Source organism: Amblyomma americanum, chromosome 10 (genome assembly GCF_052857255.1).
Source record: "Amblyomma americanum isolate KBUSLIRL-KWMA chromosome 10, ASM5285725v1, whole genome shotgun sequence".
NCBI classification, from domain to species: Eukaryota; Metazoa; Arthropoda; class Arachnida; order Ixodida; family Ixodidae; genus Amblyomma; species Amblyomma americanum.
This window is the reverse complement of record NC_135506.1, coordinates 30,837,815-30,864,170: the sequence shown is the minus strand read 5'-3', so window position 1 is coordinate 30,864,170 and position 26,356 is coordinate 30,837,815. Positions and strand designations below refer to the sequence as shown.

General features: G+C 48.3%; 1 protein-coding gene across 1 annotated transcript in view; it reads left to right on the top strand.

Annotated features, from left to right (window-relative positions):
* LOC144107864 (phospholipid phosphatase homolog 1.2 homolog) overlaps nucleotides 1-10,247 on the top strand; it is a 66,903-nt gene extending 56,656 nt beyond the window's left edge. The window contains exons 2-4 of the mRNA XM_077641076.1: nucleotides 3,454-3,775; nucleotides 5,899-6,244; nucleotides 6,921-10,247. Of these exons, the coding sequence (XP_077497202.1) occupies nucleotides 3,470-3,775; nucleotides 5,899-6,244; nucleotides 6,921-7,273 (1,005 nt within the window). The 5' untranslated portion in view covers nucleotides 3,454-3,469 and the 3' untranslated portion in view covers nucleotides 7,274-10,247. The remainder of the gene's footprint in view (nucleotides 1-3,453; nucleotides 3,776-5,898; nucleotides 6,245-6,920) is intronic.
* The last annotated feature ends 16,109 nt before the right edge of the window (nucleotides 10,248-26,356 follow it).

Here is a 26,356-nt window from a genome sequence, read left to right as displayed (position 1 = left end):
CCTTGGTCGGGGCCGCTGCCTTTCCCTTGGCGGTGGAGAGCGGCTTCTTCCATTCATGGCGGCGGCTTGTTGTGCTTGGTCGTCGTCTCGATGTGCGAGAAGGGAGTGACTGGCGCTGATCGGTAGAAGAAAAAAAATAGAAGCTAGGGTGAGAGAGAGAAAGGGGGGGGGGGGGGGCGTCCAATTGCCGTTTTTGGAAAAGAGAGGGCGCTGTTGGTTTATCTCCTTCGGCGTGGGAAAATGCCGAGAAAACGAATGACACGGGGTTGAAATGGTTAATGCGGTTACAGTCCGAGCCGTAAATGTGTGAAGTGCGACTGACTTTACACTGCCGAGTCATCCGACTAGCGGTTTACCTGTGGGTTGAATAACTGCTTCTAGCGTTGCTTTTCAGCTACGTCATCCGAAGGACTAGCAACTCAGTTGTATAAACTCAGTCAACTTCTCAAGGAACTATCTTGTGTAGCATTCGTCAGTTGAGGTGCGCGAACAGTACACTTATTGGAAACCGAATCGCATATTTTGTGTGATTATTCGCTACTTGCGCGAATCCTCATGTAAAACTTATATATTTTATAATTACTCCCTTATTGCAAATCTATGTACTCTAACTTGGGGGATTCCCTTAAACATTGGACCAATAATAATAATAATTGGTTTTTTGGGGGAAAGGAAATGGCGCAGTATCTGCCTCATATATCGGCGGACACCTGAACCGCGCCATATGGGAAGGGTAAAGGAGGGAGTGAAAGAAGAAGGAGAGAGAGGTGCCGTAGTGGAGGGCTCCGGAATAATTTCGACCACCTGGGGATCTTTAACGTGCACTGACATCGCACAGCACACGGGCGCCTTAGCGTTTTTCGTCCATAAAAACGCAGCCGCCGCGGTCGGGTTCGAACCCGGGAACTCCGGATCAGTAGTCGAGCGCCCTAACCACTGAGCCACCGCGGCGGGTCGTTGGACCAACACCGTTCCCTTTTTGAGTTGCCCAATTCGCTCTCGCCCTACGATTTGCTAGCCGTCCTGGTTAGCTCATTTGGTAGAACGGCTGCCCCTCGCAAGCGATGGTCCTGTGTTCGATACCCAGGACAGGACGAATTTTTCATCAACTGCGAAGTTTGTGGAACCTGCGTAGCGTTCCTTAGCCGTGTGGCTGCGCTTGGGTGCATGGGAATGGGTAAATTCTCCCTTATTACAAATGTGCTTTAACTGAGGGATTCGCCTATACATTGGAACATAACGAATATGCATGCGAAACAGCGAAGCACTGACGGCTGCTCTATTGTAGAGCACCATAGCTGCACTATGAGTCATAAAATTCTTTAGCTGTCGGAAGGTATACAGCTCTGATCTCCAGTGGGTGACACGCAATACGAAGTCAGTATATTAACTCTGTGGCCATCGTGTCATACGCGCAAGAAAATGATCTTTTTGCTGCCAAATCTCAGTTGATGAGAGGGACTAGGGTTCGAGCCGTGGCCTCCGATATCGGGCATGAATGCAGAGTTTGAACCTTGTCGCGTTGGCCAATATTGGAGACCGTCTGTATGAGTGTCTGTTGCAGGAATGGACCGATATTCGCGGCGCTGAACCTTCCTTTCCGCGAAGACCGATCGCAGCAGCATGCTATGCGGTGTGACCGGGGTCCGAGTGATCCCTGTTGTTGAAACAATCGTTAAAAAAAAGAAAAAAAACTGGAGGGGACACACAGGCTACGCCTCAGGGGTATGACGCAATAGCGTTAATGGGTTAATGCCCGTGTATGCGGAATTGCTCATTCTCTACTTTACATTCGTAGATCGCTGGGAGTCCTCATAACCCGTCCTGGCGCAGTGATGCAGCGGTTAAGCGATGCGCCACTGCCCTGCGATGGCATGTGCTGCCATCTGTTGGGACTTGTGAGACCCAGGGTGCTCTTCCCGTGCGACCGGTCGGTAATTCAACTGCCGCCTGCCACTGCGCTCAGTTTGCTCATAATCCGGCGGGTAGGTTATGATATGACACCACAAGGCCACGTGACTTAGGTGAACGACCTGAGTTCCCGGAGCGGCCGGTCGCTCCGGCTGCGAAGCTCTTCAAACGGTCGCTAACGCCGACGCCGAACAATATTTTCCGACGTGGGGGTACTAGCGCCTTCGCGTTAAATGTACGGCATGCCTTATTCGAAAAGCTTGCGGATTATTTACTTCAGCTCCAGTTTAATTCGTTCAGTTATTCGAATAGAAGGACATTCGGTTCGCATTTTGAAGCGAAAAGCTTCATTCACTACGCTAAATAAAGCTGTCTTCGGGTAGACTGCACAACGACCTTCAGCCCTACCAAGGATAGCCGTGCATGACCATATGTGGTACAGTTATGGGTAGAACCCCTGACCTTGAACCGTTACCTTTAGTTGGCCTTTGACACTGGGTGACCTTCGCGTTGACCTTTGACTTCAAGAACATCGGATGGGGGGATGTGAAGCCACGTGATGACATCCGATGGGGTGTCGTAATACCATGTGATACCACGTCATAGTCACGTGGTCGTGTGGGCATATATGGAACGGCTGTCACGAGCGTGTAGCGGAGCTGCCGCGGACGAGCCTCAGACGCTTAGCCAGCGTGCTTGCTTTTCGCTGAATTCCAGGGTTAGCCAAGCTAAGCCACTGCCATTTTTATAAATATTCGCACGCCTCTACTCTAGTATGCGTCAGCAGGAATGTAACTGCCTGTGTCGGGTGGAAACCGCGCCGATTCGCCACCACAGCTTCTGCGCTCTTGACTCCATTAAGTAGATGCCGCTAAGAAGGCCATGATAGTGCAACGACTCGATTAAAGTTTTATTCAATTCGAGTTAGGTTTTTTTTTTTTTGCCTTCGTCAACGCACGGCGTGCCGTCGGTTATCGCGATCAGCAGGCACCGTGGGCAAAAACAAAAAAAAATGTCAAGCCAGGAACATGATTGCATCTATTCACGTTAGTGGATCCGGCTCGGCAACAACGCACAAGCGCAGTTCTGCTTTCAGCCTGTCGACCGCGCGGCGTGTTGGATTCGGATTCTTTTCCTAGATTAGATATACTCCTTGGATGCGGTGCGTATAAACGGTCGGACAAGCCAGGCAGTTACTGCACCCTTTCCTACCTTGAAAACCAATTTTCAATTTCTCACGCGTGTACCGCTATAATTCCTTGCATTCAGTCCTCGCTCGCTTGCATATATTCCGGCGATGGTGGGGGGCGTGGCATTGGCTCAGCGTGTGACGTTTAAGCCGATAACAATTGGAATCGCTTTATCTGGCCTACGAAACTGGGCGCTCTGTGTATGGCCTCCATCGCCGTCGCTCGTCCCGCTTTTGCAACTGTGGAATAGACTCGCGTTATCCCCCCCCCCCCCCCCCCCTCGGTGCCGATCACGTGGTCCGCCGCTAGCTTCTCCGCCCTGTGCGCTCACACGGCCTCGCCTCTTGCGTAGGTGAACCACGGCGGCCATGGCGACGTCGGCGACGCTGAACTGTGCCGACCCCGAGGCTCCTCCGCCGGCTTCCGCCACCGCCACCTTGGACAGGACCGACCAGGAGCTGCTCAAGGACTGCGGCGACAGCTGCGTCTTGGCGGACGCGTCGTCGTTGCGCGATGCGCAGTGCTCGACCAAGTCCCGCCGGTCGGCGGCCTCGCTGCTGGTCGTCTTCCTGGACGCCCTGGTTCCCGCCAACAACCTGTACGAGCTGGCCACCGAGGTGGTGCTGGCCACGCTCGCCGTCTACATATCCCTCTCCATCGCGGGCCTCTTCCAGGTGAGTTTGCGGTGCCGATTGCAGCGCCATAACACACTGCCTAGCGGGAAGAGCAAGCAGTTTTGGGTAGTACCCTTAGTACTTTTCCGCGACACCTTCAGGTGCTTATTGGCTTGAGCCTCCGCGCTCTGTCGAAGGTCAGCTATCTGGACTACGCCGAGAGAAGCTAGGCAGTGAATGCTGTCAGCCAAACGGGGGTATTTAATCGCGCAGAATGTGTTCTCGCGTTTGCAGCGGCCCCAGAGGCTGACAAAAGCAGTTTTGAGTCACCGAATGGAACAATTGCAGTGCCACCTTGGCAGCGCAGAGCCGTGGTTAGGCGGCTCCGGGAGGGTTCCCAGGTTAATGAGCGATTATACCAGTTGTTGCGTTATTCATAGTCCCTTCTAAGCTAGTCCCACCCCGTTCCCGCTAAGAGGTCATGTTGCTGGCGCCGTTGTAATAGTTTGGTGGTGGAACGCGGAAATAGGGAAGCATGGATCACTACGGGTGCAGTAATGCAACAGGTGTGAAGTAATACAAGGACTTTGGAAGGGTGCAGTGGCACCGTTATGAGCAATATGATGGAAAACAAATTTTTTGCACAAAATTGCAAATTTTCTGGTTATTTTGTCACAACATTTGAGAATGACTTCTGGATATTATATCCCAAGAGGAAAATTAGAAGGCAGAAAAAAACTGCGTTTGTCACAAATAATTCTGAAGTTATCAATAAATGAATGTTTAAACTTTGTTCCCTCTCACTTAGCTCATGACTGTACTGTACTCCAAATCAGATGTGGTAGAGAGGAAGGAGATTAACAAGAGGACCGTTGGCAGGTTGGCTCTAAGGGCTGTTCGGAAGACAACAAACAAAGCTGTACAGGAGGTATGGGTTGATAGTCCTTTCAAGCACAGGAGACAGATCAAAGCATTATTTGAAGGGAGGCTAAAAAAAATTCATAAAGTGGTGGGCTGCAACAGCCTTCAGGAAAAACATGGATATGCAATGAAGAAAAGACTAGAAAGCTTGTGAAAGAGTACACAGGCAACAACAAGGAAAAGGAGTTAACGTGAGCGTCAAAAAATTTACGGGACACTTAATCTCCACCTGAAGGGTATGAGACAACAGTGTTCAGGGTGCCCTCAGCACCCTGGGGCCTTCTTTGCTTATTACTTCGCAGACGGGGTTTCTCTCGTTCGCATTCGTAGATCTTCAGGGAGTTCTCATACACTCCTCGTGCAGTAGTTAAGCAATGCAGCACGGTCCCAGCAGGCAAACAAAGCCATTGCCGGGGCATGTGAGATTCGGTTTACCTCCCCAGTTAACCTCCCACAATCAGTGATTAGTTTAGCTGCCACCTGCCATGGTGGGCAGCTTGGTAATGGCTGGTCAGAGTCCTCGGCTCGCGCAAAGCTCAAGCCTTCAATGGTTGGTGAGCGATGTACGCCATAGAAACCACAAGTTGCTGAGATTTTTTGGATACTTGGTCAGTATGGCTAAAACAGGCCAGTACCTCACTCAAATGTATGTAATACGAAACAAAACTTGCACTAGCCGCCGCGGTGGCTCAGTGGTTATGGCGCTCCGCTGCTGACCCGAAAGACGTGGTCGAATTTTGATGGAGGCGGAGTTCTAAAGGCCCGTGTACTGTGCGATGTCAGTGCACGTTAAAGAAACCCAGGTGGTTGAAATTTCGGGAGACCTTCACTACGGCATCTCTCATAGCCCGAGTCGCTTTGGGACGTTAAACCCCATCAACCAAACCAAAACTTGCACCTTATGCCATTTCAAAGCAAAGCTGGAGCGAGAACAAGCCAGCTGTGAGTAGCATTCTAGCTGGGGCTGCGGGCAACAACAGCCGGTGCATTTAGCCTGGGGTTCGCTCGCGTCTCGGAACACACGCATTTTACCACTGCACTGTCGGGGTTTGATCTCGTGACCTCGTGCTCAGCATGGAAAATACTTCACTGTGCTACCGCGGCGGTTTGCTGCCATTTCGGCAGCGTATTTAAGCCGGTAACTTTTCCAGCTTCAACCCGTTCAAACAAATGTTGTCTTATTCTCGAAGCGCAGAGGTATTATGCGCAGCCCTGGAACTGTTCACACACGCGATATTGCCACTAAAATTTCGCACGTGCAGGCGGGTTCCAGTTCCAGCATGCGGCGCCCGGCGTTCCGCTGCGACGACCCAGATCTGCAGTCACCATTCCTTGCCGAGAGCGTCCGCACCCGCGACCTGGTCATCTTTGTGGTCACCGTGCCACCGGCCGTGCTCCTGGTCCTGGAGTTCCGCCGCAGCGGGGCACCGCTGCGCGACCGCTTCTTCTGGAGTGGGCGCCTGCTCCGACGTTACATTGTTGGCCTGCTGCTGGTAACCACGGCGACGCAGCTTCTGAAGGACATTGTGGCTGAGAAGCGCCCGTACTTCCTGGACGCCTGCAAACCAGTCTTCCGTAACCACCGGAATGCCACACTTCTCTGCCAGTGTGCGTATGGATGATGGGGCCCCTGGGTGGGGGGCATCGAAGCCTGTCCGAAATCAGAAGCGCAGCAGTACAAGAAATAGAGCTAGTTGTTGCAGCATAGCAACTTCAAAATGTACTCAGTAGTGACTGAAAACAGGAGGGCATCAACATAAAGTTGGTCATAGATTTGTTGTCCAGATAGCTGCGGATATAATTTCACTTCATAGTTGTGGTAGGTCTCTTCTTGTCATCACATTTATCCTTGTTCTGTGGTCACTACTAAGCACATTCAATTTGCCTGATTGACAGTGCCAAAAAAATGGGAATAGTCTAGCGACCTCTTGTATTGGAAGCTGTCGTTGAGCTTGATTAGCTAACTGCCTATGAGTGTCGTAAGAATATGTAATTGGTAGGCTGAGAGGCTGAAGACATGAAAGTTCTCAGGCTGAATCGGACACCTGGTGGTTTTGGTGTGGAGCTGTTTTAAACGTAATTTTCAAGTTGGGTTGTTTAAATGATTGCTGTGTAAACTGCTCCCTTAGACTTGTGTAGTTTACTGAACTTGCATGCATAATCAGGAAATATTGGCTTAATCAGTTGCAGTTAGGCTAATAAAACATGTCCACTATTTTCTGAAAGGGTATTTATTGGTTTGCATTGAACTCACAGCCGTGCTTTATGATTTGACTTTGTGCAGCCTCCATGGTTGCTGTTCTCCCAACAGTCACAACAGCATCACCCCTGGTCACAGATTATGTCTGCAGCGGACCTCCAAGAGATGTGTCGCGTGCGTTTGACTCATTCCCATCTGGCCACTCCAGTGTGAGCTGCTATGTGGGTTTCTACCTTGTTGGATACCTTGTGTGGCGAGGTGATGCCGTTGCGCCATCAGCGGCTAGAGTCCTTCTTGTGGCCTTGCTGGTAGCTTCTGCTGCGGCTGTGTCTCTGTCCCGGATTGTGGAGCACATGCACTTTTGGTGGGATGTAGGCGTTGGCGGGGCGATAGGTTTGACGGTGGCTCTAGTGTTCGTTTTATGGCCTTTTTCCTGATGCCTGTATCGGCACGGCCCAAAGAAGGGGTCGGCCAGTGATTTGTCCATTTCCAACTTGTGAGCGGTGGTATGCAAGACTTATTTTCAAGTCCTGTGGACGCTGTTCAAGACTCGGTGATATTTGTGAGCATATCACTGTTGTTGCATCTGTAAAGTTAATGTGATTAACATTTTTGGGACAGCATGTGTATATGGAAGGAGCAAGGCTATGTTTATCAGTGTGCTGTTGTCTGTTTTTCTATGTTTATGCAGAGCATTAATGGTTGCAGGGCACATGTTGGTGGTTTCATCTTTGTGAATAATTGTTGTGGCCTTGACACGATAACAATTTCTGCAGTTTGCACTGTTGGTTGGAACTTCCTTGAAGGACCAAGATATGTTCCAAATGCAGTGTAATAGATTGGAAGGTTTGACACTGACTTATTTTAAATTAAGGTAAGTTCATGTCAACAGTATGTGTGAGCAAAGTATGACCATAATTTTATAAACGTGTCATACACAGAGCTGACTGCATTAGTGCTTGTTGGCATGCTGTTAATGCATTAACTGCCTTCATTATACGCTCATATTTCCCATTGTACTATGGTTTCTCCTAATATTTTTTGTGAATATTTTTTTCATGGGTTCTGGGACTAATGGCAAATAGAGCTACAATCTGTAACTCTTGCCATGGGTTATCCATTCACAGAATGGAACTTGCAGCATGAACCAAATTGTACAGTGAAGTTTGGGAATATATGTGGGTCAACATATGTATCTGTTGCTTTTGTGTCTGCTGTGTGAATGTTATGTAAAGGCAGCCTTTGGAACTTTACTCCTGAGAGTGGCAATAGTTAAATGCTTAAGGTATTATGCAAAATACGCGTTAAAATTGCAATTTAATTGTGTATTTACATGCCTTTTCACTTGCAACACCAAATGAACAGTTCATTGGCATACACTTTTCATTGACTCACAGCATACTGTTATCTCCTGTGATAGTGTTGCTTGAACACACAAACCTGCACCCATATACATATGTGCTTCATGTACATGCAGCACATGCCAGGCTTCCAACAGCTATATCGGTAAATTCTCAGACCTGCTATCGTTATTCCTGGAAGTACTGAATTTCAAGAAAGATGAAACTACACAACTGCTTGCAGAAGTATTGGAAACTCATAGTAAATGAAATAGCTTAATTTTCTGGTGGTAATATTGTCGCTAGCAATCAATAACCGAATTCCACACTTGCATGGACGATCTTTATATTCTTGCTGTCATTTGCTGGTTGTACGTCAGAGCTGTAGTAAAGTGAGCTTTCTTTGGACATATGCTGTGAGATGCCTTGCGAGGCTTTTTACCAGTCCTAGTATCTTTTATGAATGTTGCAGAAATCCTTAGCATATTTATTCTTTTATTCTTGGCAAATGAAGAGACTTTTCTCAAAGATGTGAAGGCTGATTAAGGCCAATTTCCTGCCAGCTTAAGGGCCATCTCTCCGTGGCTCTAAATGTGAAATGTTAAACGTGCCTTTGCAGATTCACCTAGTTGGCTGTCCTTCCCTTTTGATTTTTTTGTCTATTCAGCTTTGGTATAATACTCAACTATCAGAATTGTGTACGCTGAAGAATGCAGTTTTCTGATTTTCTTTCATATTCCATCACTGTTGCGTGGAAGAAAACTGCTTTCATTTCTTGTTGTGCTGACCAATTTTTTTCTGGCTTTGTAATGCATTAAGTCGACGTGTTGTGATTGATGTTTCTAGTGTACAAGTCTTCATTCAGGTGTCACATTGAAAAAGGCAGCTGTGCAGTCCCTTTAACTGCACTGTGCATAAGAGCTGTATTTTTGCACCGATATACTTCTGAAGTCTTGAAGAGCACTCGGCAGCCTCACACTCAGGCTCCTGAAGTCATTAATCTGTGTTTTGTTATGTCTTGGAGAGGTTTACTTTATACAGCCGCTAATGTTGCTGTTATGAGGCATGAGCTATAAACTGGTTTTCTGTCATAAAGTGCATCGCTTTCACGTAACGGCCACACCTATTTACATTTTGTAGCTACAGCCAACGAACTGGCAGCTTATAACTATGCAATATATTAGCATTTCTGTGAGCGAGCATTGCCTGAAAGTGTTTTACAGTGCCAATGTTTTTGTCATGGCTTTTGGCGAGTGGCCAGTCTAGCCATTGATACTAGATAATCTCATATCTTTGCAATGTCTTTTGTGGGGCCAGTCAGTTGTGAGCCTCAGCCTGCTCATCTACACGGATAATCACTTTTATATGCGTAGTAGCGCAAGTTTGAAGACTTCGTATACATATACATAAATGTGCCACTTTGTAATAACACCATTTACAGCTTCTCGTAGGAATGAAAATACACAGGACACCACTGCACATGCAGCAACCTAGCATACACTTGAGCACTTTTAGCAAGCAAGTTTAGAGGGGTAACATTCAACAGCTTCTCTAGTCAGGCCAAATGCATTGATGCATTTATAACTGCTGGTTTTGATATATGCTTTCCAGAAGTCATTCAATCCTCTGGTATTTGTGTGTCACTGATGTGCGTTAGAAGACTGCAACTATTTCGTTATATCAAACTGTTCTGAAATCACTTTCTAGCAAGTTTTATTTCATTTGTGTTTGTAATGTAGTAACCGTAACCAGCAGTTGCTGTCTGCGCATTCCCAAGTGCACAGATTTTATTTCAAGATTTTGTATATTCGGCGCTCAAACCTGTCAAGACTCGGTAAATTTCACTAGGGTGATTTAATGTATTTGGCTAACTTTACCGTGTTTTAACTGACCCGAGGAAAGTAACTGTCCTTGGCCTCATTCTGGTTACTGTGCAATACAGATATGTGCAATGTTGTCTGTGCCCGACCTGTTTATATTGAGAAATGTTTGGTGGTGACTATACACACCCTAACATTGTATTTTCCAAGTTGCTTCCTAGTCATTAAACATGTTTTTGGTGTTGCCTGGACTCTCTTGACTCGGTTTTGGCAGTCTAGTTTTTTATGGCAAAGGGGAACTGCTGGCACCAGCCGAAGTTTCTCTTTCACTGTGTTATGCCTTTGTGACATGCCTACTGAGCAACAAATCATCCAGTAGGTGCAAAAATTAGCAGTGGTTGAATGGGGTTGGACGAAGTTTGTCGAGCAATAGCTCGGCTTTGCCTGTTTTGTCAAAGGAAGGGACCATTGGTTTACAGTGATTTTGCTTTGTTCGTCATTGGTAGATTCTCGCTGTATCTGTTGCTGAGTTTGCTGCTTTTCGCGCCGCTTGGCATGCTTGCCTCGGTTTTCGCGAGCCCATTGCGCAGGCGCCAGCGCCACCTATTTAAAGCTGCTGTTCGCTCTGGCAGACGTGAAAGGTGCGTCATTGGCCACACAATTTTCTTCCTCCTTCATGCGTGCATCGGTCGCCCTGAGCAGGCATTTTTTGCTCCTCTGTTGCGCTGTTTGCCCCGAGCGGGGCCCTCGCGTTGGCAGAGATTGACGGAACCAGCTATTATCTGGGTTTGTACGTTAGGAATAGAGCTTTCACTCTAAAAAATTCTGATTCCCGACTTTCTCGTGAATCAAAATTTTACTGCAGTTAAAGTTTGCAAAACTATAACATGAGACAGACTTGTCTTGTGGAAAAATTCTGGCTATAGGCCCTTCAGTGGTAGCGATTTTCTGAACAGTTTTACCAAGTTGTGCCTCTGCAGTCAAAATGGGCTGCATGTGGCAGTCATTACATGGCTTGTATCCTTGTGTCCAGACAGTAAGGTGAAATGTCGTTTCCATCAACTTCTGCAATGTGCAGACCAGATAGTTCGTATTGTCATTGGGTGGCAGTAACAAGTGCAGTGGAAGTTGGACAAAGGCTCTCATGACAAACCATTTATGAGGCGAGCTTGTGCCTTGAGCAGAAGCTAAAGTGGACTTTCTATGTAACGTGCTTGCATTGCTCGTGAAGGTCCACAGTTGTGTGTGGTCTATCCTGCAATGTTTGTGACGATGTAGTCGCGCCCAGTGAGTGTACTACCTGTAACTCTCCCTTTGTGAACAGAAAGCAGTAAGGACACATGCTGACGGGAGCAGACAAAATGCAAGCATATGCCTATGCTATTGCTTCTTCACAATTAGCATGTGAGCCTTCAGTCACTAGGATTAGTGTTGCAACCAGACCACCACTTTCGGGAGCTCGGCCCTTCACGGCTTTTTGTGACGTGGCCTGGCCATCAAATATTCCTGGGTAGGGGGGGAGCAGGCAGGTATGGTTTGTTGGATACTTGAGGTCATCGAAATGGGCCCATATTTGGTGGTAGTGGGTACGTTGTGTGTGTCTTTACGCATACAATGTTATGAGAAGCGTGGCCATTTCAGGTCCCCCATCATGCCTGCATGCCAAATGCACGTCGCCGTTGCCGGAATGTCTGACTTGCGCCACCGTATAGAATGCGCTCTTCAACACTGCCCGTGCATCTAAATTGGTCACATGCTAGTGATCTTTGCAGAAATTCTTGTTTGGCAGTGGCATACTTGCTCCTAGCCTATAGACCCACGGCTCTGCTCGGCCTGTCCGTAACAAGAGCTCCGCACACCAGGTGCGTCCTTGCCAGGGGTGCTAATACCAGGCAAGTTATTTCGCGTGTGCTAGCTGTTAGGTTACCAGCAGAGTGCGTGGCCGCACTGCGCGATCTGTCGACACCGAGCTGGGACGTTAACGCCAAACGTGGCCCGTCCTATACCTTGCGGCTCGCCCAGCATGGCAGCAATGCCGTTCTTTTGACCTGCTAACACGCGTCGTCAGTGAGGAGATTGAGCACAATTTCGCCTCGGTAACCGAAAAGGGCCTTTAGCCTGACATCGCAGAGGCCGTCGGTTTTGTTTTGTGGCCACCTATTGGGCAAAGACGGACTGTGCAGGCGCTAGGTAAGGCGCAGCATCATAAACGTTGCCACATGCGGGTCGGAGCTGTCGGGTCCCATTTCTATGTCTTTTTGCTGCCTCCTTTCTAGTCCCGTCCTTCACGGCGCTGTTGAAGTGTCTCGCCTGGGTGAGGAATTTGCGGCCGAAGTGCCCCCCGTTGTTTGTTTCAGTCACAACACGCTGCAGCGAGGGGCGCTGCCGTCGGTTGAAGGGTAACACGCTGCCGTTATGTCGTGTAAAGGACTTGCACATAGACTGCTGTGTAAGAATTGCCGTGTAGAAAAAGTTGAGCATAGAATGGACCGCAGGCGGCACTACTTGTTTACTTATTTTACACAAGGCAATGCGTAGTTCTGCGTTTTACGCGATAGCGTAGGAGCTCGTTCTGCTGAAGACCTGGCGTCGGCCTTCGTGCTGCGTTGGTCGAAAAAACTCTCAGGATATAGAAATAAACCATTAAAAGAAAACTGCCGCCATTGAGGTTCGAACCCATGCGCATAGGCCATGAAGGGTCCTTGGTTCGAGTTTAATGTTAGAGGGCCACCTAGTGAACGCGTTGCGGTTGTATGACAGTAAAGTGTGTTTGGGATGTGTACTGATATTCTAGTAATTTAAAAAAATAAAACAACATAAGTACGCTAATTAGGCGTCAGAAATTGCGCGGAATGAAAAGGCGGGGTTATGGTGCTTCCTTCATTGTACTGAAACAAATGGCGTATGTCGTACATGGTAACTTAGGGATTGGTAATTGCGATTACCGACAAGGATACGTCGACAGGGTAGCCGGCGACAACTTGGAAGGTTCCCGCACCGTAAAAGCGAAGGGTGGTAAGCAGCAGCAGCGGCACGGGGCAACCTAGTCCGTTAGGGCAGCACAGACAAAAGAGTTCCAGCACGGCAGGCTTCGAAAAGCGGTACCTCGCGTGAAGCTCATCGTCGAACAGCTCCATCGGGTACTGGCGATCCCTCAGCACTCGCCGTGCCGGCTTCGCACGATAGGGCACCTGATCGATTTCTTCCATTAACTCCGTGAACTTGATAAATCGGAAAAGCGGTCGTCGATCGTACTCGGTTGCCATGTTGAATTGACGAAAGGAGCTGCTAAAGGTAGGCCAGGGGCTACCTTTGCGTACGCGCCCTTTCCAGGGCCGAAAGGGCGGCTTAAGGTGCAGTTTAAGGGTAAGGTTGGTTTCTGAAACCCGGAAAGGAGCCGTAAAGGTAAGGACCTCGAAAGGGAAGGTAAAGGTCGGTTTGTGAATACGGGGGTTAGAGATCTTCAACCTGCGCTGACATCACATACTGGTGCTTTTGCATTTCGTCCCCGTCTAAATGCTGTCGCTGCGGCCAGGATTCGAACCCGCGACTTTGGGCTCGGCGCTCGATCGCCATAACCACTGAGTCACCACCAGAGATAAAGTGTTATCGTTTGAATCCGTAACCTGCTTCGGAACGCCGGCTGGGGCACTGTTCATATAGGTCCTGATGCGCGCTTCACTTCCGACAACGCAGGGGGCGTACTTTATAAGAATTCTTTCTTACAATTGGCCAGCCCCGCCCCCAGTACGTGAGCTGGCGGATCACACTGCTCGTCGTAGATGGGTAAAATAAAAATAATAAAAGGGTTGTTACAAAATACGTACTACAGGCCCCATTGGCGCTTTGCGCATAGGCCGACAAAGGAAGTCGAGGTCATCACCGCAGTATGGCGCGCATGCACGACATTGTGTGATGCACAACTGTCGGAGCCTTGAGCGTGGAAACACCTCCACTGCGTCCACAGGACGGCGCCAGCCGGTAATCGCGCGCTTTTGTTCTGTCACGTTTCCCTCTCCCCCTTCCACTTGCTTTCGTGGCGCACTGTTAACAGCTTGGCGCTCCCCCTCCTCCTCCTGGCGCTCCCACCAACCTCGACTCTTCGGCTCGGGGCCATTTGCATGGCTGAGTTGAAAGTCGATACATTGTTTCAGCGGCGCCGTACCAGCTCCGCCTCGCTTTAGATCGTTTCGAAGGCGTCGTGCTGGTCCCCTGCCCTTGGGGAAGGGGGGGGGGGGGGTATGCGCGTAGGTATATACAATACGCTTCACTCTTGACGTACCATTATACACAAACTAAGCGATACCCGATTGTTCCCTTAGATGTGTATGCTAGTAGTCTGCTGAAGCTCTGAAAAAGATATTACTTCGCCTAGTATAACTACTGCGGCGCCGCTGCAACCGCTAATCACTTATTTGATCAGGTAAGATAGAAAACTAGTGGTATTTCTGAGCCCACAAAGCGTAACTCTGGAACAGTGCAAATACGGGCTGAATGGTACATTTTTGAAGACCTAGATGAAACGCTAGTGTTTGTCCTCTTGTCTCGTCTTCCGGTTTTGTCGTAACCCTGGCCCTGCTGTAGGACTGGTATGCTAACGTCTGAGGCCTTCAACTATCGTTGTTTTAGCTTTCTCCGAGATTTATCTCTGGTCTATAAACTATTGTTATGGTCTCTCCTGGTAATTTGAAAAACATGAGTGTAGTGACCAGGACGTGAACGATCGTTTTATTTCAAGCCTGCCACATGAATTTTCACCCTGCAGAGTAGAGCAATCGTGCTTTCAGCACCGTTCCTGTCAGCTCGAATCGGATGTTGTGGCATCTTAATTACTGACTAATAATAATAAATAATAATAATAATTGGTTTTTTCGGGAAAGGAAATGGCGCAGTATCTGTCTCATATATCGTTGGACACCCGAACGGCGCCGTTAGGGAAGGGATAAGGGAGGGAGTGAAAGAAGAAAGGAAGAAGGAGGTGCCGTAGTGGAGGGCTCCGGAATAATTTCGACCACCTGGGGATCTTTAACGTGCACTGACATCGCACAGCACACGGGCGCCTTAGCGTTTTTCCTCCATAAAAACTCAGCCGCCGCGGTCGGGTTCGAACCCGGGAACTCCGGATCAGTAGTCGAGCGCCCTAACCACTGAGCCACCGCGGCGGGTCCTTACTGACTATATGCTGTGTTGATTTTTTAAAGTTTGTTACCAAAGCTACCTGCACTAATTCGGGCAGTCTGGTACTTCTGCTTTCACCATGCTTCGTAATAATAGTAATAATTGTTTTTTGGGGAAAGGAAATGGCGCAGTATCTGTCTCACATATCTTGGTGGACACCCGAACCGCGTCGTAAGCGAAGGGATAAAGGAGGGAGTGGAAGAAGAAAGGAAGAATAAGTGCCGTAGCGGAGGGCTCCGGAATAATTTCGACCACCTGGGGATCTTTTAACGTGCACTGACATCGCACAGCACACGGGCGCCTTAGCGTTTTGCCTCCATAAAAACGCAGCCGCAAATAACCGCGGAAGTTCAAATTTCGCGCCAAAGTTTTGCTACGAATGCAGGAGACTCGCTCTACACTACTCTGGCAGTATAGTTAATGTATATTTCGGCCACGCACCTGTCTTTTCACATCGCACGACTGCGGCTGACGATTTGTGCGCTATTCAAATATTCGTTTCTGTGTGTAAATTTGTTTTTGTCAACTTCTTGTGATATCACTTGCCGTCAGTTACGTGCAGTAATTGCTAATGTTCAGAGTTGGTAATTTGTCTGTTTTTGTTGTGTTTTACATGCAATAGTTCTAACAAAATGTGCACTTACAAAACTGCAGCGCCTGCCTTGGCCTGTGCCGGCAGTATGAATAAATAAATAAAATAAATAGAAAATACTCTGAAGTTAAATGTGACAGAACTGTTCTGCGCGTTGCTGCAATACAGCAAAGTAAAATGGCTGCACCACTTCTTCGCGTTCGCACCAGTGTGGGTAAAAAGAGAAGTGAGATAAATGGTTCTTATGCAGAACATTGTGTGCTATGTCACAGCGCAACTGTCTGATTATCTCCGGAACTAACTCTGGCTCACCATTCAGAACTTTCAGGATACCCTCTAAATACGCAAGTATAAGTTCACGAAGTTCGCTTTTGAAGCTTTCGACAGCTTCCATCTCCTTACTTTTACTTCTGAACACAACCTTTCTTCAGTTAAGGTGCATTTGAGGCAAGCTCCAATTCACACCAGTTCTTGATGGCCTTGCCCTGAAGAGATTACAATCTGAACAGAAAGGAGCGAAAAGGGAGTAAGTTTCCCTCTAGCTCAAACCCTTTTATAAAAGGTAGTGCGCTAGGGGAGAACTTATTGTCTTCTTACTCCCATACAGGCGTATTCGTGTTTAGAGTGTACCTTCTGGACACCAGAGAACACCCCCAGATCACGTGGTTTGTGTGCCTCCTTGCCCTCTCTACAGCCTCCAGCACCAAGTCGCGTGTGCCTGTTCCAGTGATACTACGTGACGTAAACAGGAAATTCCTTAAATTTGGCAAAAAAAAAAACTCCTATTTCTGGCACTTTTTTTCCTGGAGCAGCTTAGGAAGTCCAGCAATTCAGAAAAAGCCTAGAAAATCTTATCTCTTAAAATTCCATGGGAAACTAAGAGAATTCCTTTCTCGTCAAGTTTTTCTCCTAAAATTTTGTGAAAAGAGGGAAATTCCCTGAATGGGACATTCATGGGACATCCTGCAGACGGATAGTATGCCTTCCTCATGCTGCATGCACAGAGGAAGCTAAAACCGCCACGATAAACTAGGGAAATTTTAACCGAAGTAAATGAGAAAACCTTTACATATATAATCATCAAACGAGACTACCGTGAGGTTACTTAGGGTAAGCGGGTTTAGGTACAAAATTTCTGGCTGTATATACTACATTATACTTATTTACTGTCCTCACATGTTGTGAGATAAGCTCTTGGCAGCATCAGAATTGCCTTTCAAAAACGCACAGCAGAGAACTAGACATTGTACGGCGCACATTTAGGATTCGCGGTCCATTGCTGTTCCTCAAACATTTCAATCAAATGTTTTGTGAGGTTGGCAACCGAAGTTCCTCTCAACACGTACTGGTGTGCAAAATTTGTTCAACACGTGCAACGAGAGTGCTCCAAAAGGCAATCTACACACAAAGTTGACACAAACACAACACACGGCGTTGCCTGTGAGGCCCTTTCGTAGAGTCCCGTCTCCTGTGCGACGTCAGTGCACGCTAAAGTACCCAGGTGGTCGAAATTTCCGGAGCCCTTCACTACGGCGTTCCTCATAGCCTGAGTCGTTTTGGGACGATAAAACCTGTAAACCAACCAACGTAGTACAATTCAATTCGACTGCTTTCGATAAAGGCAGTGTTTGAGATACAAGACCCGGGGTAATATACAGCCGGGTGAGCAACCGTTCTTTTGGGATGAGATCGATTTGGGGGGGGGGGGGGGGGGGGGGGGGGGGTACAAGGACACAAGGGAGTCTCCCGCAGTGGTATGCGTTGTAGTACGCTTCTCTAAATCGGTGGTTGCGCACATACGCCTGTTTTACACCCCCAACTATAAAAGACGAAGCGAGAACCACGTGTCCGCTCGCTTCCCACCGGCAGGCCGAGTTCAACGCTCCGCGAAACAAAAACAAGCGAAAGAAAGGAACACTCCAGCCCTGCCTTCCGAAAGCGGTGTCGTGAGCTTCGCGGAAATCGACGCGCCCTCCCAGCGAGCGCGACCGGTGCGCAGGATTAATCGTTCCCCCCTGGTCGCGCGTGGGCGTCCTTCCTTCCGCAGAGAAGAACAGGTTGCTTGGCGTGCAGCCCGCGCAGTCTAGGTGGCGCTGTGGAAGGCGGGCGTCCGGAACACCCTCGGCCATCGCCTCTGGACTTGCCGCTGCGGCCGCTGCTCCCTGAAACAGGACGTCCTGTGTGCAGCACACTCGCTGCCTGTCATGCACACCTGCGAAGAGGAATAAGAAAACAAGGCGGCACGGACCCAGCAGCGTGCATGGCGAATGCGGCCCCAAGTGGCCGCAACGTCCCTAGAGGACGTGGAAGGGATCTGTTAGCGCCGGTGGGCAATGAAGCGAAGGAAGGGGCGAATGGCTCACCGTGCAGGGTGGAGGGGATTTGTAGAATGGCATAGCATCCTAAATTATTTGAAGCTTGAAGGCACTACGCAAACGCTGTATAGACACAGCGGTCACAGGACACGGGCACAGGAACACGCTTCATGTGTCACACCAAATGACCTGCATTTATGAGGTAGTGGCCTAAATTATCGTCTGAGTTTAAAAAAACGGAGACCCTGGAGGGCGAGACCAGGGGTTTGCGCTTGGCTTCGTAAGTCTCCGTACTCTGAGCCAAGCACGTAGCCAAAGATCAGTTTTTTTTTTGTTGTTGTTGAGGAGGGAGGGGTGGTGCTCAATGTAAATTCTTGAATTGGGAGTGCTTAGAAACAGAAAGGGCCCATTCCTCACCCCTATACGAGCCGGCTTTGAGTGTCTTTGCTTGCTTAGTCTGTCGTGTTGAGTAAATAGTAGACTGATTGCACTCGCGTCCACTCTGGCCCGGAAAAATCTGTACTGATAACAAGATCGCGCAGTCCATTTGGCGTGACATTGACTTGACCATGGTTCCTTGTTGGTTGTATGCTTGGAATATCTTAATAATGTTTTTTTGCAAAGTTGGGGCTATGCGCTGATTAAGATCAAGTGACTTCCGTCTAATCTTCCGTGTGAATATGAAAACAGCGACTGCCTGTTCATTGTAATTTACCTGGGAAGTTTCAACCATGCAGCTTGTTACCACTGCTTCGGAGCAATGGCTTTGTTACTTGTCAGCGACGAGTGCCTAAGTTCAATATCCCTGATATGCAGAGGGCCGGCGCTTCCTTTCCTGGAAAACGTAAATTAGGCCCGGCAAGCTACTAAAACAGCACATACGACATTTGTGCCGATATTTTGCTCACTATTTGATTGATAGCGCTTCTTTATGGCTCATTTAGTTAACCCATTGTAATAAACCACAGCGTAATTTACCAAACTCTTAGTAATTGAGAAATTTTTCGGTGCACTCAGCATGCACCCAACCAACGAGCCGGCGACTCGTCATGTCATCCGCTCAAAACCGTTGCTAAGTGGTTACACCGTCGGCTCTGGCATCTTGGTTTCTCGAGCGAATTGAATTATCAATTACCTTAACATCGGCTTAACGTACATTCGCTAACAGCATTATTATTAGCCACTTGAATCATTCAACCAAAAGCATGCACGCATTTTGTGTTGCTGGGCGCTTTTAAGAGTAAACTGGTGAGTTCCGGCCGGCTTCTGCATGAAACTAGCGTCTACCTCCCATATGCGAATGGATGTTTTGCTGCTAGAGATCAAGAGCAAAAAAAGGTTGTTATTTCTGCGTGTGCATTTTAAGTATGTCGACGGCAGAACGAAGCACCAACCCGTGAGCAGAACGGTTTTGTCGTACAGACCGTATGGTACATCAACGAATCTTCACATGCATCGTTCGAAAACGAGGTCGTTGATAATGGGAATGTTCACTCTAGGCAACAAGTTGAACCCACAGTCGCATGGGAGGATTCCAGACTTGATGGACTAGTCACATGAGCAGGCAACAGGAGTCTAATAATCTCGAAGGCGCTTGGGGCTAGCGAATAAGAGGAATGATTGTAACGAAGCACGTTGGCACGTGAAGCAGGCTTCGTATATAAACTGGCGCAGACGACAGGATTTGCGTTCAGTTCCCACAAGGCACACTTGTGAGGCTCAGCAACCAATTTGGGACCCACGCAATACGCTCTGAAAATTTTTGAAGTGTACTGCACGTTCCTTATTTTCTTTTTATGAATAATTATATCTTCCCTGTTCGCACGGATATCCCCTTTCAGGGTTCCAAATGACTGATAGCGAATCTTTAAAGGTATGACGCTACATCGGTGTGCCGCTTCTAGTTAGACTGCGGTCAAGATTGAAGGCGGGATCGGACATGTGTCTTTACCGGGCTTTGAACCATCTCTTAAGATGCGGCACCCGCGTTTCTCAATCGATAACTTTTACTCGCGGTATTCTCAGCGTGCCTGCGCGAACGTGCCCAGCTTTGCGGAACAGCCTACCATTTTGACCCTTATTAGTTACGGGAAACTTCTTTCACAAGCTGGTGTGAAGAGAGAGTCAAGATCCAGGTTATCTGTTATTACAGACCCAAAAACTACCCACCCACCCAGGGACAGGCCTGCGGAACTATTCGGCTGCTGCGCTGTGTAATCCGGGTACCGCCCGTGCGCTGAGCCCAGTATAGCGCAGAGCGGTTCCCTAGTTTCCATGTAAGAGCCGCAGTCAGTACTGGATCCAGGCGATACCACAGGGTGGTGTACATCGCGGAGAGGACCTGTTTTTTTCTTTTTTTTCTCTAGCCCAAACAAGCTCTGCGCGGCACGCATTTAGCTCATATATAGCGTGCAGCTCGCAAGGGACATATGTTCAGAACGGCTGCTGACGATCGGCGCTTGTCTAACAGGCATCTTCTTGTTTTATTTTCTTGCTTTTCAACGTTTCCTGAACAGTTTCTGAAGGTCGCGTCACGCACGCCTTGTTTCTCTAATGCGCGTGCTCTGCACTATACCGGGACCTCGTGAACCTTCCAAGTCGTTCTATGCTGCTATTTCACCGTGGTCAACTGAAATTTTTTGCGGCGTGTTTTCTATCTTTCGTTTTTCTTTGATTTTGTATCCCGGAAGAGTAACGGGTCTTTCGCGCTTCGAACAACTCTGGGCCTCCTCTGGCTTTTGCCCGTCGCTGCATTGCTCTTGCTCGGCCAGGTCCGTTCTACACTGCCGCGCTTTTCTTGCTTCCGCCTGACCCGACCTGGGCACCGGCGCTCGTGTTGTGGCGGTGGTCACCGAAACGAGCAGCCCTTGATGCATGGATCCGGCGGCCCGGACCGGATGCTCCGCCGCCTCTGCGACGCCCCGAAGACTTCTCGGTCAGCTCGCTCCACCTAGCGGCCTTGGTTGGCGGTAATTCCGACTATCGTGGCGCCCCGCTGTGGCGGGACACGAAAGTAACGGCGGGGAGACGGACCCGTACAGGGGAACGCGATAAGAATGGAATGACGTTACTCTGATATCGCCAGAATACTTTCGGCCCCGCTGTATAGACCAGTGGGTCAAAGAGGGTGTGGTGTTCTGAATGGGAATCCAGCGAGCTTCCGGATGCTCGTTTCTTGAAGACGGATGTGCAGTGGGAGGTTAAAGGAATGTGGAACCGAGCTTTTCGTTGCTTGTTCTCTTTCCCTTAATAGTGCGTAGCACGTTTACTATACATGAATCACTACACAGAACTCGCATGTGCATTGTACGCTCTCATGCTGTTTTGCAAAGCCTAACGATGGCTGGGACGTCAAAGCTGACGTCAGTTCACGTGAGACGGAAGAACTATGATGAGTCACTGCTTCGACGTTTTAAGTCACTGCAACATTTAATCCAACTTGCTGCAAGAGCAGGAATGACAACGAATTTGCAAACAGTTACTATTCCTTTTTTTTTTTGTACTCCTCACGGGACCTGGAGTCGACTTTGACGGTCATAGACACCGTCCAGCTGTTGAAGCCGAAACCAAACTATTAATCGATTTGACACAGAAGTGCTTTAATTAGGAGTAATAAATTTCATCGCCGACCATAAACTGGCGATAAAACGTGCTCCTTTGCACACAAACACGAAGGGGGCGCCCATAAAAGAAAGAACAGAGAAGAAGGTGATGTACTTACGTGAAGCACGGATGCCATCCTGTGTGATCCGCATTCACAGGGAGGCCGGTAGCCTTGGGAGGAATTCTTAAGACCTGTGAGAAGTTTGTCACGACGGCGGCTCGGCGCGGTATTTACGAGATAGGCGAGATATGCGACGGCAGTGTTGAGAAAAGCCTTCAGGTGGAGCTGGGAGTAAAGAGGAGGAGGAGGTATACATTCATTCATCGCGCCGAACGGAAGCCCCCTCTTAACCGTGCTCTCTACCTGCTGTTTTATTGTTGTTATTATTTTTCGTGTGTCCTGTGATAGCCGCCGCCCTCTTCGTCGCCTGTGAAATTTCCCGGGGCGGATTCGCAGGTCTGGGCTGGGCCGTCCTTTTTCGTGCCCCTCTTGGCCAAGCGGTCGCGGATGCGGCTAATGCGGGGGCTTGTCTTGACTTTATACGTCTTGTTATCTTTTTACGGTTGCTGTGGTTGCTTATTTATGTGTCGCTATCTTTGCGTCCTTCCCATGTAAACGCATGTATGCCTCCGTCCTTCCCAGGATGTTTCTTTACTGTCTTCTTCGGCCCTGCTATCTCTTTCCGCGGTTGTCACGTGACAGTGGAGAGCTGTTGCTTCCCGTCAAAAAAATGCCGCCGGAACCCTTGAGTAAGAAACAGGCAAAATTACAGGCTGCAGAAGCTTTTTTTTTAACTTTCTCAAAGCAGGCGACGGCCTCGAGTCGCAGTTGTGTCCCGGCCCGGCTCGAAGGCGACGACTTATTCCTTCCGTGTTTCGTCTGCTACTGACCGAGCTTATCGCGGTGTTCTGAGCCCACGAGCGATTAATACGGAATGAAGATAAAATGAAGCGGAGCTATAGGGGTTCTCACAGCATATTTCCCTCGGGAAACCGAGAACCTCCATCGCTCACCTTTAGTAAGGTGCGCTCTCACCTGTACCCACCCGTGTTTCTTCCGGTATATGTATTCGTGCGGAAACTACCTTCTAAATTAGCCTCCTGCCACCAAAAAAATTCTCTTAAGAAACAATGAACTTTTTGTTTATCTGTAAATCGTCAATACAGCGGTGAAAAATCCAAGCAGCTAGTATGCTGTAGTCATCGACTAGTGCTTGTACACAATTATTTCGTTGCTAGGGATTCTAATTGCCCGCGTATAAATTATTAGCTAAAGCAGCTAGAATACACTCAGGACTTGTGAGTTGTACGATTTCAATGATCCCAGTGACTTATCTCATTATCCTGTGGACTGCGCCAATGCAGCGTTTCAATCACGATGCTCAAGTCCAAAAGCAGGGGACATCGAAGCAGCGGCATATCAATTCAGAATAGGACAGATCGTGAGAGGTCTCGAAAAACAGATTCGCACATGCCGCCTTTGTCAACTATTCGTAGTCTTCGGTGTGTTAGTAGCAGATCGTAAGAAGTGATAGGATCACTGATGATGGCAGTTGCTTACCGGTACTTCTCATTCAGTTTCACTTTAATGATTTTCTGGCGCCACAATCGTTCTAGAGAGGAGAGTCAACGTCGTGGTATTTTCTGTCTGCTGCCTCTCTCTTATTTGCACGCAGCAGGTCCGATGCAGTGCAGTGCAGGGACAGTGTAAGTACAATGGGTGCCATGTTAGAAGCCCGTACGTGCAATTTTCTTTCCTCTACCTAAAGCCACTAACTAGTATCGCTGCTTTCCATAATGGTCCCTTCATTTCCCTTCATTCCCCTGTGTGCATAGAAAACAAGACAAAAACTGAAGGGAACACATATAAGCTCCGCCGTTTGGGTATGACGTGATAGCCCATAACCTGCCAGGTGGCAGGTTCTGCCACTTGTGCGGTTTGTGAGACCGAGGTTGTTCTACCCGAGCAACCTCTCGCGGCCAATAAATAATTGAACTGCCACCTGTCACGGTGGACAGTAGGTGACAAACCTCAAGATTGTCACCTACCTAACGCTATCATGTTAAACAAGAAACAGCACGCGTTGTCAGCGACACTTCTGGGGTCACCATCATAACGAAACTTTGAGGTAACAAGACTCGAATGAAGAAAGCCGTTTTGCACTAGTGCAACTATGGCGTACCTTGAATGGCTGTCTGCGTTTTCCATCGCGTTCATCATCACACCACATCCTGCTTGGGAGTAATGACGTCTCACCGCTCTCTGTTACCAAGGTGCGAGACTCGTGCCACGACGAAATAAACAGGCACCCGAAGGACCGCTGCTGAGGTCGTGCCGGCAGTCATCACACGCTGTGACCTAGATTTGATAGAAGAAAACAGTGCCGGATATGCAGGGGCGGGGAATTTCATAGTCGCTTTATTCCTTTTGCTTCTAAGGCGAGAGGGGCCGCTGTTATTCCCGTAGCTGAGACGAAGTGGGGCAACGGACGACGAAGTCCGGGGGGTGCGCTTTGGTGTGGTGGGGGCAAGTATGTGTGCTGAGGGGCGGAGGTGGGGTGAGAATGGGGGGGGGGGGGGGGGCATAAGTAGGCCATTGTGATCTCCGCTGACTATCGGTGGGGAGCGTAGCCCATTTGGGGGGGAGGGGGGGCGATCTGGGGCAAAGGAGGGCAGCTAGCTCTGACAGGATGTGGGTAGCAGCTCCGGTGCTTTCTTGGGGTTGGCGATGCGCCGTTTCATCGAAGTTGTGGCACTATTGCAGCATATCATCTCAGGGCATTCCTTCCTTCGTTCCTTCCTTCCTTCCTTTCCTTCCTTCTTCTTTCTTTCTTCCTTCCTTCCTTCTTCATTCTTTCTTCCTTCCTTCCTTTCCTGTCCTTCCTTCCTTCTTTCTTTCTTCCTTTCCTTCCTTCTTTCTTTCTTCCTTTCCTTCCTTCTTTCTTTCTTTCATCCTTCCTTCCTTCTTCTTCCTTCCTTCCTTCCTTCCTTCCTTCCTTCCTTCTTTCTTTCTTTCGTCCTTACTTCCTTCCTTCTTCTTTCTTTCTTTCTTTCTTTCTTCCTTCCTTCCTTCCTTCCTTCCTTCCTTCCTTCCTTCCTTCTGTCTTCCTTTTTCTTTCTTTTTCGATCTTCCGTTTTCCTTTGTTTCTTTATTTCTTTCTTTTTATTCTTCCTTTCGGTATCTGATTCCTTCCTTTGCTCTTTTCATTCTGTTTTTGTCCTTTCCTTTTTCGTTTTTATTCTTCCTTTCAGTATCTGATTCCTTCCTTTGTTCTTTTCATTCTGTTTTTGTCCTTTCCTTCTATTCTGCTATCTTCTGTTCTTTCTTGCATTCTTACTTCACTTTCGATTTTTTTTTCATGTCTCTTACCGCAGGAAACTGGGTGTTTGTCTATAGAAGCATACATGAATGGCAATATGGGCTCGGTGTAAAGCAGAACATGCCATAAAGTGCAGAACAAATGACGTCACTGGTGAATAGAATCCCGCAAGGCTCTCGTTACGAACGGCGCCCCTATTACGTCAGTGAAGATTTCGTAAACTTTACAGCCTCGTTATAACACCTGTTCGGGTCTTCACGTTCGAGGATACCTAGTGCTCCGCATCAGTTGCAAAACGTGCGAGTCTGTTTTTCGGCCAAAACGTACGACAGATTCTCCTAGCAGGCTCTTAATGGACTTGCTTTGAGCATAGTTAACGATTCTATTAAAATAGCTGATGAGCTCGTTCACGTCGCAGCTCGAGTCTCCTCTATGGCCTGGTCGCGTAATTTAGATTTTTTTTTGTCGTTCGACACAACGCTGCATATTTTAAGAAGCACCAAGATGTCATTGCGGTCGTATCTGACTTTTGTCACTTCGTTCGCATTGAGAGTTGACGCCTCGGACGGTCCACAGCTGCTTCTTTGCAATGAACAAGAGATGCTTTGGAATGTCAGACAGCTACTCAGGCTCATCGAATGCGGCTTCGATTCCCACCGTATGTTTTCTCATAATATATAGCATATAGCAAGCAACAAATTCCTCGCTGCATGTTTGAGGCAGCTTTCAGGTCACATTCAATAGCAGTTATCTCGCAGAACTCCAAACAGAAAGTCAGCGTTTTTTTTTTTTTTTTACGGCAAGGAATGCCTCGCCTATATCTATCTGAACAGCTCAACAGCCATTATCAACAACAACCATTATCAACGTCATCGACCAAGTTGATACCGTCGGTATAGGACAAAGGCCCCCCCTGAATGGCATCCAGTTGTTCTTTTCGGCCAGCCGTAGCCAAGCTATTCGAGCAACTTTCATGAAATCCCTAATTCTTACACTTGGCTGCTCTCGATTACGTTTTAACGCCATTAATTCAAATAACAGGCATTCTAATTGTGCGGTTAATAATTATGAGTCGAGGCGGCTGTGCGACGCTCAAATGACGCAGAGACGTTAAACCGCACGTTTGACAACTTTGATCCCTGTCGTGAATGAAAATGCAAAGCCGATCGCCTTGAAGCTCCTTTGGGCATAAGGTTTGACGTATCGTAAACTGAGCTAGGTTAAACTCGAGAATGCGGCGTTGAATCGGCTGCTGAGGTATAGCGCTAGACATTCAATCATTTTGAGTGCGTCAGTATAGCTGTAACGCCGCTCCACTTGCCTACGCCCCTCCTTCTGAATGTGACGGCGCC